This window comes from Psittacula echo (genome assembly GCF_963264785.1).
Source record: "Psittacula echo genome assembly, chromosome: 6".
Taxonomy (NCBI): Eukaryota; Metazoa; Chordata; class Aves; order Psittaciformes; family Psittacidae; genus Psittacula; species Psittacula echo.
The window spans coordinates 15665415-15679692 of record NC_137743.1 but is presented as its reverse complement, the minus strand read 5'-3'; the positions used below and the strand labels follow the sequence as shown (position 1 = coordinate 15679692).

General features: G+C 41.7%; 1 protein-coding gene across 6 annotated transcripts in view; it reads left to right on the top strand.

Annotated features, from left to right (window-relative positions):
- The window catches only part of ARMH3 (armadillo like helical domain containing 3), a 133782-nt gene that overhangs the window by 1005 nt on the left and 118499 nt on the right, over positions 1-14278 (top strand). For 5 of the 6 annotated variants that reach the window (XR_013957111.1, XR_013957112.1, XM_080620295.1 and 2 more), the window contains exons 2-8: positions 6959-7070; positions 7801-7857; positions 7993-8139; positions 9286-9393; positions 10508-10600; positions 11451-11525; positions 12181-12267. Coding sequence is in view for 4 of the 6 variants with exons in the window: in XM_080620295.1 (XP_080476421.1) it covers positions 6969-7070; positions 7801-7857; positions 7993-8139; positions 9286-9393; positions 10508-10600; positions 11451-11525; positions 12181-12267 (669 nt within the window). In the remaining 2 variants the exon portion in view is untranslated. Of the gene's footprint in view, positions 1-198; positions 329-6958; positions 7071-7800; positions 7858-7992; positions 8140-9285; positions 9394-10507; positions 10601-11450; positions 11526-12180; positions 12268-14278 lie in introns of those variants that run through there. The other variant, XM_080620292.1, reaches the window with a different exon arrangement.

Sequence of the window (14278 nt, the reverse complement as noted above, 5' to 3'; positions counted from 1 at the left end):
GAGGGGAGGTTTAGGCTGGATGTTAGGTAAAACTTCTTCACAGAGAGGGTACCCAGGCATTGGAACAGGCTGCCCAGGGCAGTGGTGGAGTCACCGTCCCTGGCAGTGCTCGCAAACCGTGTAGACAAGGCCCTCAGTGACATGGTTTAGTGGTGGACTTGGCAGTGCTGGGATAATGGTTGGACTTGATGCTCTTAAAGGTCTTTTCCAACCTAGTTGATTCTGTGATTCTACATGAGTCTGTTGCTGCAGAAGCTGCCGCTCCTTTCCCCGCCTGCCCAAGGTGCTGCTGCTCACAGTAACAACTCGTTACTGCTGCGCTGCCCCGGTAAGTGCCTCCGGCTACCTGCAGTGAGGGCGACCTAGCCCCGGGGGCTTTGCAGCTTGACTGGAGTCGCCCCGGCCTTCGGCTGAGGTGGGCTGGGCTGAAGATAACTCTTTCTAGAAAAAGCATGAGCAGGACATAGTATTTGATCATTAATCATTCTAATTATCTGGTTTACCTCATGGCCCTGCACATGCTTGTATTGGCAAAGCAAAGCAGAGCAGTAAACAACAGTAATGGGGTGGAAATTTATTTCTGTCATGCTGAAGGCAGAGGCAGCTTGTTACATGAGTGAGCTCGCAGCCTCATTCAGAACCCTGTTGCGTATGTCACTGTAAGAAAGTTTGCTCTGAAGCAGGGGCTGCAGCCTGAATGTGTGATGAGAGTCAGTTAGGGCCGAGCAGGTGGGTGGAATATGCAAAGTGACAAGATAATTTGGATCATTGCGATATGCGGTGATTGCAGCTCGCCAGCTGGCTGAGCTCCAGCAGGAAGTGTGACAGAAATTTTTAAGAGGAATTTCAGACGGGGAGAGGGGGAAGGACATCAGTTTGGTTTAACAGTAGTAATAACTTTATTCTCTGTGTCATTTAGGGCACCTTTTGCAGTGTGCGGAGGGACTCTGCAGACAGAGAATATCCAGTGTAAAAATGTTACAGAGTTATTGGCTAGCATGCACAAAAGAAGCAGTGAGGCTTTAATGAGCTGCTAGGCTAAGCATTCATCAGCTCACCACCATTGCTAATGCACCAGCCAGCTGTGAGACACCCATCAGGAGGGGAAGGGTTGGCCCCTGCTGCTCGGAGTTGCTGGGTTGCAATGTTCTAGCTCCCTGCTGGATTTTTAAAGGGAGAAGGAAGTGTTTGGTTTAGGGTTTTTTTTCTGGTTTGACTTACACCTTTTTATGTTTGTATTTTTCCTCCTGAGTACTTGTGCTACTAATGGTCCATATCTCAAGAGCATTACCTCTCAGTAGTGATACATTTCTTATCTTGGCATGGCTTTACTGTGCAGCTTCTTAGAACATAGCAGCTTCTTCAGAAATCCAAGGTCATGGAGCTGCGCTGTATTCAGCAGGGGCATTGGATCCGCACCAACAGCTGAAGCTATGGGAAAAGGGGCAGGGGAACGTTACAGGAAGAATGTCCTTCTTCAGAAGGAAGACGTGAAAAGGTCTCGGAGTGGCATGAGCTTTTAGGTGGGAGTATAGAGGTGGTGTGAAATACTTCATGGTAAACTAGATGGGGTGGGCTTTGAAGGGCTTGAAAAGTGAAAATGCAGAGAGACTTTCTGACATAAGAAATCTGGGCATTGGAGCCAGGAATATGGAAGGGAAGCGTGATTAAATGAAAAAATTAATTTGGGGAAAATGATATGAACAGATGGAGGTGGAAGCACGTGATGCTAGTCTAGATGGATTTGACAGGAAGAAACTTAACTAGTTGATAGCATAAAGTTGATGGATTGGGTGTTATTTTAACTGCACAGATAGAAATGAAAGGCAGTTATGGATGGAGTGTTAAAAATGTGGCTTGGATGTTAATCTTTTATATCATTGCTAAAGCAGGTATAGTGAGAGGTAGTCAGTGCAGCATTAGGAAGCTGCTTTTCATTTTTTTTTTCAAGGGGGCAAATAGGTCAGTTTTGGTGTAATTTCAGATTGTACCATGTAGAAGCATATACACTGCTGCTGCTCTGAGTGGGATGGATAGACTTGATAGTAAAAATGCAAATGCTGGGGTGTTCCTGGAGATTTTGTTGCTTGGTACTGCAGAAAAAGAAGTGGGATCTATGTGGGGATTTGTCATCAGCACAGCACACCCACAGAATATATTTCTCATTGCATACTGCATGAAGGCACCTGGAAATTCTGCCTGGTGGTCCCACGCTTGTGTGTTGTGAGTGTTATTCTTTCTCTTGTTGGTGGGTTGGACACCTTGTTGTAAGATGTAAAGGAAGGTACAGCCTGAGCAGTTTTCATTCCTATGAGCAATATACAAATAAGGTTGTAAAGAATGGATGAAACGTATAAGCAGTGTGTATGTATTAGCACAAACTGTAACCACCAAAGCAAGAGTTGGTGGAGAAGAAGCTGAAAAAGGGCTTATAGCAGGTATTTGGTTATGACAGTTGCTAAAGCCATGACAAAATCTAGCCCAATGTGTTCCTCCTCTGTTTTCACTAGTGGTCTGCCACAGTGCTGCTGGATGGTCCTGGGGGTTTTAACACTGGAGCTTGAACTGGGTCAAGGCACTGCATATGCCTTGTGCTGAGTGCAGATTGTTGCTTCCAGTGATGGATGAGTGCTGGAACCCATGTTTTAATTGCCTGTTGCTCAGGTCCAGTATCAGCTCTGCACATGCATCATGTGGATTAAATGCAGGCTTTTCCTGGAACTTCAGTGGAGAGTTTTAATGACTACTTGGCTTATAATATGTTGGTTTTAGAAGCTGTAGGTTAATTTTTAGGTAGGGTTAATCCCTGTCTCGTGCATAATTGAGATAATTTTTGAACAACTTTCCTTTCGACTTGAGTGATACACCCACAAAAATCCTTGAAAGGCAAAGAGTGATCGCGCTGGTTCCCAATTGCATGAAATTGGTGGTGATGACAATTACTTGAAATATTTAATCAAGTGAGTCCAGTATTAGTAGCAGTGGCATGTCAAGGGTTATGGGATTCTAAAACCAAAAGTATCTCAATTCTTATTCAGAGTCCTTATAGACTGAGGTCCAGGGCTTTGGCATTAACCAGCTAATATAGATCACGTCATTGACACTGTCTTTTCCAGACAGGAAATAAATGGTTTGTCAAGTAAGTCAATATGTGAAAATGCCATTTTATGTAATGTTTGTTTGCTTTTTATTTAGCCAAGAAATATTACAATATATTTTTTGAGGGGTCCAAACTGAGGCAATTCAATGCAAAATGCAGTGCTTATTGGGCTGCATGCAAGATTACAGAAGTTACAGGTTTTGGATCCTGATGTCATTCTAGTGTAGATGTGCATTAGTGTACAGTATTTTTGCTGTTGTCCAGTGATCCAAGGAATAATGAGTCTGTACAGGAGCTGAGCGTCAGTGTGGAGCAGCCACAGTTTTCAATGTGCACAAACCCGAGTAAACCTCAGACTCAAAATGTCAGGTTCATTTTTTTTCTGCGGATATTCTAATGAGAGGCTAACAGAGATGTGTTCATCAGAGTATCACATGTTTAGTTGGAATCTCTGCTATGAGGTTAGGGGTGAAATGGATTCGAGGTGGATGATTGGATGTGCTCATCCCTTTCTTCCTGATTGGATCAGCTGATCCTGGGGTTGATAATAGATAAAGCAAGAGTCTGCCTGAACTTTTGTCTGTCATGGCTTTTATCTTCTTGCCTTTGAGTTGCCAAGACTCATACTCTGAGGTGTCTTTTAGTTCCAGATGAAGAGTCTCGGAAATTCTGCTGCACAGCAAAGTACTTACTGTTCTAAGAATCCAGGGGTGTGTGCTTCTCTTAGCCCTGAGGGGTAGTTCTCCTGTGCAATCAGTGAGTACAGCAGGATTAGTTTAGCAGCAAGTGTTAATGGGACTGACCCATTGACAGAACAAATTACCCATTTGAACCTCAAATGTGGAAAATGCACCGATGCTTTTAAAATGTGATGCGTTTAAAGGATAATTGTTAACTATATTCAGTGTCCTTGTTTTCATAAGCTGTCACATGTCCTGATAATTTGACATCTCTACAACTTATGTTTTGTGCATTTAACTGTTTTTTTTCTGCAGCTGCCCAGAAGGTCCTCATTAGCAAAATGCAGTTTCCTGTTTTTGTCTTTGACATCTAGAAAATGTAATTGTAAAAAGAAAAAGCCATTTGTACAGCCTGATCATCATAGGTCATGAAACAAGCACAGCCTAATAAAGCATTGGCATGAAAAGTGACTTTTACTTTTCTCCCCTTGCTCCTCCATAAGCTCATTTGTAGAACAGCAAATTATAAACAAGAATATTATTTAATCCTTGCCTCTAGCAGTCTGCTTTGTACGTGCTCTGTGCAGCTTTCGTTGAGAGAAAATGAATCCCAAGTCCCATTTTGACAGAGACTAGGAATTTCACATAATCGTGCAATCCCTCTGATGCTCACCCAGCATCAAGCCTTTGTGTCTTGTGGGATTTAGATTTTTCTGTCTTTCTGGAAATGTAGGAAAAGTATTAAAATGCAGCTCTCGAAGTCCAGGCACCAAGCAGAGTGTATTGATCCTCTCCCATTCATGTGCGCGTTTGATGTGAGAACGCTGACCTAGAAGCACTGAGAGTTTATTAGTTTTGACATTGTTATTCATTAGCTGTAATTCAATTAGAAGCATGGTGATGGAAGTGTTTGTATGCTGGGGCTGGCAGCTGCTTTAGGTTCAGAAATTTACAGTTCTAGTTGGGAGATGGTTTTGTGCAGTCTGGGGTAAGATTTGTATTGGTAGGCTAAAAGTGACATCATTCTTGATTTGGGTTTTAATAGATTCCTCTCTGTTTCCAATTATATTTCTAATTAGAATAATGTCTTGTTTCCCATGACAGTTTAAAAATAATGCAACGTCTGTAAAAGAGAAGCTATCAAGATGATTGAATAATGTTTTCTTTTTCATTTGTTGGACTGAAACCTTTTTCTATCTTAATTGGATATACAGACCTACAGGCTATGGGAGTAATTTCTGTATTTACCAAAGGTTATGTTGCAGTAGTTGCTAAACTTTCTTCTGTCAGTGTGTCTTGGGGCTGTTTCCATCACAGCCTCAAGCACACACACTATCCCTTAGCCAGCCAGGTGTGCGTATTCCCATTCTGGTGGGAAGATAGAAGACCTTTCCACCTTTTTCTGTAAGTCACAGCTTTTCTGGTGTGAGATCTGCTGCTTTCTCTCCTAGTCTTTTCCATCCAGGCAAAGCTCCTTCCCTTCACACCTGGGGTAGGGTCTTTTGCAACAGCATTGTTTCTGCAGGCCCAGAGATGTTTTCCTGCCACTTAGAATTGAGATTTATGGCTCAAGGGATGTGAGTGCCTGAGTAAACTGACTCTGGGAGCTGAGAGTCCTAGTTGAGAACACAGCTGTAGCTTAAGACCATCAAAAGCTGTCTCCAGTGGAAAGAATGTGGAAGAGATCTTGAATTAGTGGTATTCAGTAGTTACTGGAACTTGCTTTTTGAGGGAAAGACATCTAAACACGCTGTGGTTGTGGAAGGGGTTCAGGCAATCTGGGATGGAGGCTAAATCCAAAGCTACCTCCATGGCTGACAGCTCATAAAGCTCTGAGGTCTTATATGCTGCAGTGAACTTGGCTCTCTATGCATAATTTAGCATGGCTGAGTGCAGCTGCCACAAGTCTGCCCGTGTTTTCCTGGAGCATGACTTCAGTCAAGCCTCTGCCTGAGGTATGCTGCTGCCATGTGTGTAATTACCTTTGGAGGTATGGGAGAAAGGTTGGGGGCTCAGGGATATGAGAAGGGATGGCATTTTTTTTCTGTGGAGTACCTCTGACAGTGCTGCAATGATAAAGGAGGTTAGAGCAGTGCTAAAGCTGTGATGCTTGCCAGAAAAATGGGATTGCAGATAAATACTTGCAAGGTCAGAGTGGTAATGTGCTGTGTAGCATCAGACATGAGGTTGAGAGTACAGGGCAATTCACATGTTCTGACTCTCAGCCCCTGCAATGGGTTGACTGTCACAGAAGGTTCAGGACTGCAGAGCCATGGCTGTTACTTTTTTGTAACAGCTCATTTTGTAAATAGAGATACCCACTTTTTCTTCCTTTAGTAGGATAGCCAGTGAGCCTGAGACACTGATTAACTTTAGTAAGATCTGTTTATGTTTCTAGAAAACCCTCTGCTATCGAATGGATCAGGAAATTCATCTAGTTTAAAAAATAAATAAATAAATCCCTGCAAAGCTTTTTTTATGTTCCTCCATCCTCCTTCCTAGACTGAGCCACTTGGGATGCTTTTGAGGCTGGGGTTCTTCTCTGGCTTGATTTGCAGAGCAGCTGGTACAGCTGAGGGATGCCAAGGTGCAGAGGTAGGGATGAGTAGGGGTGGCAGGAGTGCTTTAGAGAGGCTTTGCAGCCAAATGTTTCCTAGTGTTGGATGGTGCCTCAGAGTGCAAAAGCAGAATTTGGAGTGCTTTGGTAGGCACCAAATTAAACAGATAAGAGAAGACTTTTTCAAACAGTTTCAGGAGCTTTTTGTCACAAGATGTCCTTGAGGCTTGGCCAGAAGGACTGTGTATCCAATTGATAACAAGTTATAACAGTTCATGCAATAAGATTGAAAAAGGCATACTTTTCTAGATGTAAACTGCATCGGTCTGGATCATGAATCAGCTTCTAGCAGAAAAGAATTAAGAAAACTTATCCATAAGGAGCTTATTCTGTATCTCCCTGTGTCTGAACTTTTGCATGTTTCTTTGAAATGGGATATAGGACTAGGTGGGACCTTTGATTTCTTATCTGCTATAGATATAAAAGCCCCAACTTTCAGCTTGTGAGAGACCTTTAGTGTTTCGGTGCAGTGAAAAAGCCTTTTATGGTTGAGGCAGACCAGCTATGCCTTGAAGAAAAGTTCAAGTTTCCTTAGCCTTTTTTGTCTATTTTTGCCTTCAGGATATACAGCATGGCCCAAACAGAGAAGAAAGGTGGGCTGCTCCGGAAGTCTTCAGCCTCCAAGAAGCCATTGAAGGAGAAAGTTGTGTTAATGTATGACGAGATTTTCACGGTAAGGACCTGAGCATATCTTCTTTCTAAAGAAGAAATGTTGTGTTAAATTTTCTTGGTTTAGTTTGTGCTGAAGGTTGTGTATGGTGGATTCTTTTCCCAAGGTAAGGGTTGCACAGTATAGGCGCATAGAATCACAGAATGGTTTGGATTGGAAAGGAGCTTAAGATCATCTAGTTCCAACCCTCCTGCTGTGGGCAGGGATGCCTCACCCTAGACCATGTTGCCCAAGGCTCTGTCCAACTTAGCCTTGAACACTGCCAGGGATAGAGTATTTACTGCTTCTTTGGGCAATCTGTTTCAGTGCCTCACCACCCTCGCAGTAAAGAACTTCCTTATAGCTAACCTGAACTTCCCTTGTTTAAGTTTAAACCCATTACTTCTTGTCCTATATGCTTCAGGCTTTCCTACTGTGATGCAGAGCTCTGTGTTGTCCTCTCTTCCTTAATGTCACCTTGTCCTGCTGTCTACCAGGACCATTTGTGATCTGCAGGAAGTAATGGCTTTTCAAGTATTCTCAAAAAAATAATCCAGAAGATAAACAGAGGCATCCCAATTGAGAGTTGCTTCTGTTTCTGGGAATCTGTGTAGAGAGAATACTATATGTGCAAACACTTTGTTATCCAATGGGATGGTGCTGACTCTGAGCTACTCATGATAACGATTTTCTTTAAATTTTGCTTGAAAGATTTCTTCTTGTTTGTTCTCATGGGTGTTCCTTTTTCTTTCAGACAGAGGACCCCAGTAAATGCAACGCTAGGTTTTGGGAGGAGCTGTTTCTGATGAAGGTAACCAGAACTGAACATCCTCTGATTTGCTGCTGCTGTTCCGCCTATGAAGTGGCAGGCTGTCAGTGCAAGAACTTGCATTTCTAAGGTGTCAGTGGTTGCATAACATTCCTGAACTGATTCTTAACCTGACAGGTCAACTTGGAATATCTAGAAGGCAAGCTGGAAGCTCTCGATGGGGAAGAGTTAATGAAGATAAAAGATAACATCAACTGCTTGTTTCAGCACTGCATCCAGGCACTGGGCGAGGAGCACCCAATCAGAGTGGTCAATGCATTACAGGTACCGTGCTGAGAGATGGGGAATACTCTCTTCTGCTTCTGATGAGGCAATATATTTGCTGCTGGTATCAAACATCTTGTGTTCATTTCTTTGCTTCTAAGGAGAAATGATATCTACAGAGCAGTTGCTACTTACTGTTGGTGGAGGTTTCAAATATTCATAGTCTCTAGTCTTTGAAGAACAATAGCTTGTTTCAGAATTCAAGAGGATGTGGTGATGCAGGATCAAGTGGGTGGCAATGGAAGGACAAGAGGGGCTTGTTCATTACAGGCTGCCAGTCTGGGGGCTCAAGAGTACTCTGTGGCTTTGTCTGTATTCTACTTTTGCCTTTTCATCCTCATTTCAGCCTCCTTTTTGAATTACCATATGGGTTGAAAATGAAATAAAGCTCTGGAGAAGTTAGTGTGAAATTCATACAGCGCACCTTCCCTGTTGGATGGTTCCTAATTGGAAGCTGTGAAGAATTGTCACACAGACTTAATTAGCCATTTTCCTACAGGTTGCTCCTTACCAAAGCTACGTCACCCTGTGTCTTGTGTGGGATACTCCCCTCGTATTATGTTTAATGTAATTAATTCACAGACTGAATTCTTACAGTTTGGTGAATGTGTTCGTCTCAGCTTCTCTCACCTGTAAGAGTACAGGATATGTATTTCAGGTTTGGAGAAGTTACCTGTAGGAGATACTGGACAGGCAGTAAGCTGGGAAAGCTGATTTAAACCAGAGCATTTACACCTCTGACATACAATCTTGCTTTGTTATTATTATTAGTAGTAGTAGTTTGAAAGGATGCTGTTAAATATTGTAGCTATAGCTACATAAACAGTCTAGCCAGCCCTAAATTCCCAAACTTGTATTTGAGCTCTTGGCAAAAGGTAGGCCAGGGCTCAAGTCTATAATCCTGCTGTGTAAGTGTAAATAGGAACCAGATAACATATCCTGAGCTTGAGTCGGGAGAGTTCCCTTAATCAGACTGTGTTCATGTGGAAAGTGATCCTGAAACCAAAACTTACTTAAGCAATCTTTTCTTGAGAATGACCATGGTGACTAAAGGTTTGCCACTGCTAGGTCTAAGGGCGGGTTTTCGTCTTGAGTTGTAGGTGTTGCATTATGTGTCACCCTCTATTTGTTTTTCCCTTTTTGCAGACATTGTGTGCATTAATTCGGGGTGTCCATCAGAAGAACAAATCCACTTCTGGGTTTGACATCATCAACATGCTTGTGGGTTTTGATAAGGCAGAGCTGTGTATGAAGGTGAGGCCCTGACAATGTGGAGAAACAATTTGCACAGCAGCCACGCTGCAGGGACAGTGAGTTATAAACAGGCGTATCTACCAAGGTACAGCTATTGAGGGAAATAGTCCAGCCACTTACTAAAAACAGCCATGCTGAAGTTCTTTACCTGCTACTGGCAAAAGGACACTTGGGATCCCCATGTTTGTTACTAACATAACAGAGCACTTTTCCTTTAGTTCCAGTCTGTGCAGTCACTGTGGTTAAGAAATCTTAAGGCCATAAAAGGCTGTTACAGGCCATTAGTACCTAGTATTGAACCTCTTACCTTGTTCTTAATTTTCAGCTGATAGTCATATCCTGTGTTCCACTTCACATTTCCATCAGCACATGTACCATTTTAAACTTACGTGATCCTCTTCTTTGTAAAGATGCTGAGGGTTTGGGAAATGACAAAGTAATTGCTGATAAAGCTGAATTCCTGTTGTATCTTTCATCTTGACAAAAAGTAGTAATATTTTATCTCTCTGCAAATAGTAGTACATTTGGGGAAATATTAAGTAGTAACTTGCCTGCCAGAACAACATTTTTCCTTTAAGAATAACTGTACTACGTGTGACTTAGTATTTAGAAACAAATTATTTTTCAGCATCTGTTAAACAGCTATATGATATCTAGTTTTAATCATAACTAATATGTGTGCTATTAAATTGGAGGTGTGATGCTTACAAAAAATCTCATGGTGTCTGTAAATAAAATGGAATATTGAAAAAAGAAAGCACTGATATTATGGTCTTGCAAGCAAAAAGGAAGATGATATCTGTAGAAGTCAGAATTACTTTGTGAATACAATTGTTATATGTATACAAAAATCAGGCATCTAGAGAAAACTCTTGGAAAATGATCATGATGTTATGCCTGTAGTCATTAAAATGTAATTAACACAAAACAGTTTTGAGAACCAGCAGTGTGACTATGGCCTGTGTAACAGGAGGAATGGCTTAATTATTGATTCTGGGATAACATGGCTTTATATTGGTGCTCTTGTATTTGAATCTCCCGGAAAGCTTTTTATAACAAACATTTCAAGTAATTTTAAATGTTAATTTTAAATAATATGACTCTTCTTCCTTAGAATCTGATGGAAAGCTTGGACTCACTCCTCTGTGCAGAAGGCTCTGAAAGCCTCAAAAGCTTGTGTCTGAAGCTACTTCTCTGCTTAGTGACGGTAAATAAATGCCAGCTGTATAATAACTTAAAAGCTTATGAAGCCATATCTTGAGGGATGGAACTGCCTCAAAACTTGAGCAGAATGCTGCAGTGTGAAGCTTATGAAGGGGAAAGAAATTGTGAATGAGAACATGGATCAGCCCAGAATATGCATCATTGCTCTAACATGATGCCAATACAGGCTAGCAAATTGTTTTCAACTCATAAGATAGGTGCCAATTGGGTCAAAAGGGGAGACACAGCATGAGGTGTCAGTTTGATTCACAGGGATTTTTTTCTAGGGAAGAGGATATTTAGTAAGTCTTAGATAAAGAGGAAGGGAGCAGAGGAGAGGGGCTGAGGAAAGACAGGAAGTGTGGAGTAAATAAGTGTGGTGAAGATATGAAGAATGGGGAAGTTGAAACAAATGGCCACTCATCATCTCTTGGATATGGTCAACTGTGAACTATTTTGGCTGTGATAAGAGATAATTGAGTGTGGGGAGGGACTTCATTGCCCTGTTCATGATGGGAAAGTGCTCAGTGGAGCATATGCATCCTGTTTTTTCATTCTCTGCCTCCTGTGTAGCAGTCGTGCAGCTGTGTAAAATAGCAATCTGTAGAAGAAAGGGGAAGCTCTTAGTAAGTGGGTCATGCTTCTTGCCAGAGGGGTGGGAGGCAGGACAGATTTCTTTTACTTCATGTCTAGCTCTACTGCTAGTCACACCTTGACTTGCTGACTAAGTGTGAGATTCTGGATAAATGTGTCCATCTGGTAGCAAAACTCCTCTGTTCCTGGTGTGTGCCAGAGGCAGCTACAGCATCATGGAAGGCTTCGGGTGAGATTTTAAAAGTTGTGTTTGTATTCAGGTGACAGATAACATCAGCCAGAACACCATCCTGGAGTATGTGATGATTAACAGCATATTTGAAGCTATTTTACAGGTAAGGCTTCTTCCTTCTACTGCAGGGGCTCTCATTCCGTAGTGAGAGGTTTCAGTGATATATTTGCCTTTTCAGTGCAGCATAGCTGGCTGGCACTATGTGTTGCTTCCATTCATAGCTCAGTCATAGATTTTTATTTTTTTTTAATGCTGTCTCTCCTTACTCTACTCTGCTGTTTTTAGTTACTACTGAGCATTTAAAGTATTTTCACTTGAGGCAGTTGTGCACAGATAGAAGCTGAACAGATTTCTGGACTAATTTCACAGAGAAATCCTGTATCAGAGCAACTTTATTTCAAAAGCCATTCTGGCTATATTGAGTTTTTTTCTACTCTTTGATAAATTATACTTCTTAGAAGTGGAACTGGGCTTGGGGGAACACAGAAAACTTGCACAGATAATGTTGGTGATGTGTTGAGGTACTGTCCAGTGCTGTTAAGAAATGTATTTGCCTTTTATACCTAGAAAGCCTATGTAAATTCTCTCTGCGATAAATAAGCTTTTCTGTGTGCAGAACTTATTGGAAGCAACATTAAATATGCTCTTTCATTAGGGCGTAATTTGCTCTTAGACGTACGTTTCACGGCCATGTACTGGGAGTCACTGAAAGCTTCTTGAGGCAGGTCTGTATAGAGCAGTGTGATTATTTATTCCAGATCCTGTCCAGCCCACTTAGTCGCAGGGAACATGGCTATGATGCTGTTGTCCTTCTTGCCTTGCTGGTTAACTACAGAAAATATGAGGTAGGTATTCTTTTGCATAACAGAAACATCACTTCTCTCTATTATACACACACCTCTGCATTATTAAGGCAGCTTACAGTTCAGTTTTTAGCAGTACATACTATAATATTTATCAGGGTATCCAGCACAGAGCTACAGAAGTTTTGCAGTGCAATCACATTATGCTAACTGTAGCTGTCTCTAGTGTATGTGTATAATCAAATGTGTATGATACACAGCTTGTTCTGTGCAAGCATAAAAGAAATTATGTAGGAGATTTGCATTTCCTTCAGGAAAATGTTCTGAGTAGGGTCCTTTTGGAAGAGTTACTGTTGTGCCGAACTTGTCTGTTTTCCCTTGTGTGTGTGACTCTGTGATTATACACACTCTCCAAAGTAAAACTGGCTGTCAGTCATAGAATCGTAGAATCAATCGTAGAATCAATCGTAGAATCAATCGTAGAATCAATCGTAGAATCAATCGTAGAATCAATCGTAGAATCAATCGTAGAATCAATCGTAGAATCAATCGTAGAATCAATCGTAGAATCAATCGTAGAATCAATCGTAGAATCAATCGTAGAATCAATCGTAGAATCAATCATAGAATCATAGAATCAATCATAGAATCATAGAATCGTTAGGGTTGGAAAGGACCTCAAGATTATCTAGTTCCAACCCCCCCGCCATGGGCAGAGACACCTCACACTAAACCATGCCACCCAAGGCCTCATCCAGCCTAGCCTTCATCTTTGGCTTCAGACTGAATTTGTGATTCAGAACTTGACTAGCAGACTTGAAAGAGCACAGATCCCCAGAAGACCTGGAGAAGCTGTTACCAAAGAATGAACTGAAGCATCACAGCTAGTATTTCCAGGAGAAGCCTGTCTCTGTCTCTTTGACTGATTCCTCTCTGAGAAACTTTATTCATCTTCCTTTTCCTAAACTGGATGTGTTATTCCCATTTTTTTCTCTTATTATAACCTTGAAAAAGAAAGTTATCAGATGTGAAAAAGCACCTGTTGGGTTTTCTTTGCATGAGGCATGATCCTTTAATGATCTTCATAATTAGGAATATCTTAATATCTTTAGATTGGCAAAAAAAGGGAAAGTCATGGAATGCCCTTCCCTCAACAGAATTAATGGGAGGGGGCAGGCTCCAAAACCCACCTGGTTTTATAATAAATGTAGTTTTATGAAGTATGAATAGACCTAGAGAGCGGGCAAAGACAGGAGCTACACTTAGAGTCAAGTAATCCCTGTTAATTTCTCATTCCTGTGAATGTTGTTAGAATAATGAATTACGGATTGTGTTCAGCAGTCCGTGCTGCGATAACTTGGAACAGGAGCATGCAGTTTGATTTTGGTATATGGCCATGAGGGAAAACTGTTGGGAATGGTATGGGTAAGGTTACTGGTGAGAGCAGACTGGAAAGACCAGAGGTCTCGTTGCAACATTCTGGTCAAAGGGTGGAGAGCTGTGTAATCCAGTCCCTGAGCTGTGGATTCCTGTGTACTATAGCTTATGTCCTTAGTAAGGTAGAGTGCTCCAAGTATGTAAGACCTGTATTCTGCTCTTTGCAGTAGCTTTCTGCAGAGTATTGAGTTGGGGTTGAGTGCTTTGGAGAACATTGTCCTAGATGTCTTCAGGCTGGGCACCCAAAAGAAATTGTGCTGATGTCTAAAAAGTACAATCTGACGTGAGGCAGATGGGTAGCAAGGGGAATTTTAGCTTGAGTATTTCATCTGGCAAGGTTGAAAGCAACTTGAGGAAAGGTTTTGTATGACAGCTGCCTGACACTGGCCTTTGTAAGCAGTGCTACAAACAAAGACTGTAGTAATGCAGTCATAATCTTTGTCCTTAAGTAAAGTTGCTACTTTCAGTTGTTGTTCTTTGGCCCTTGGAGTCAGTTTGGTGGTTCCCTGGTTGTCAGTGTGTTGTAGCATACTTTCATACCTCAAATCCTTTGGAGTTCTCTTTTTAGTTAACTGCTGCATTTGATAGGTTCTCTTTTGTTCTGAACTATATTGGT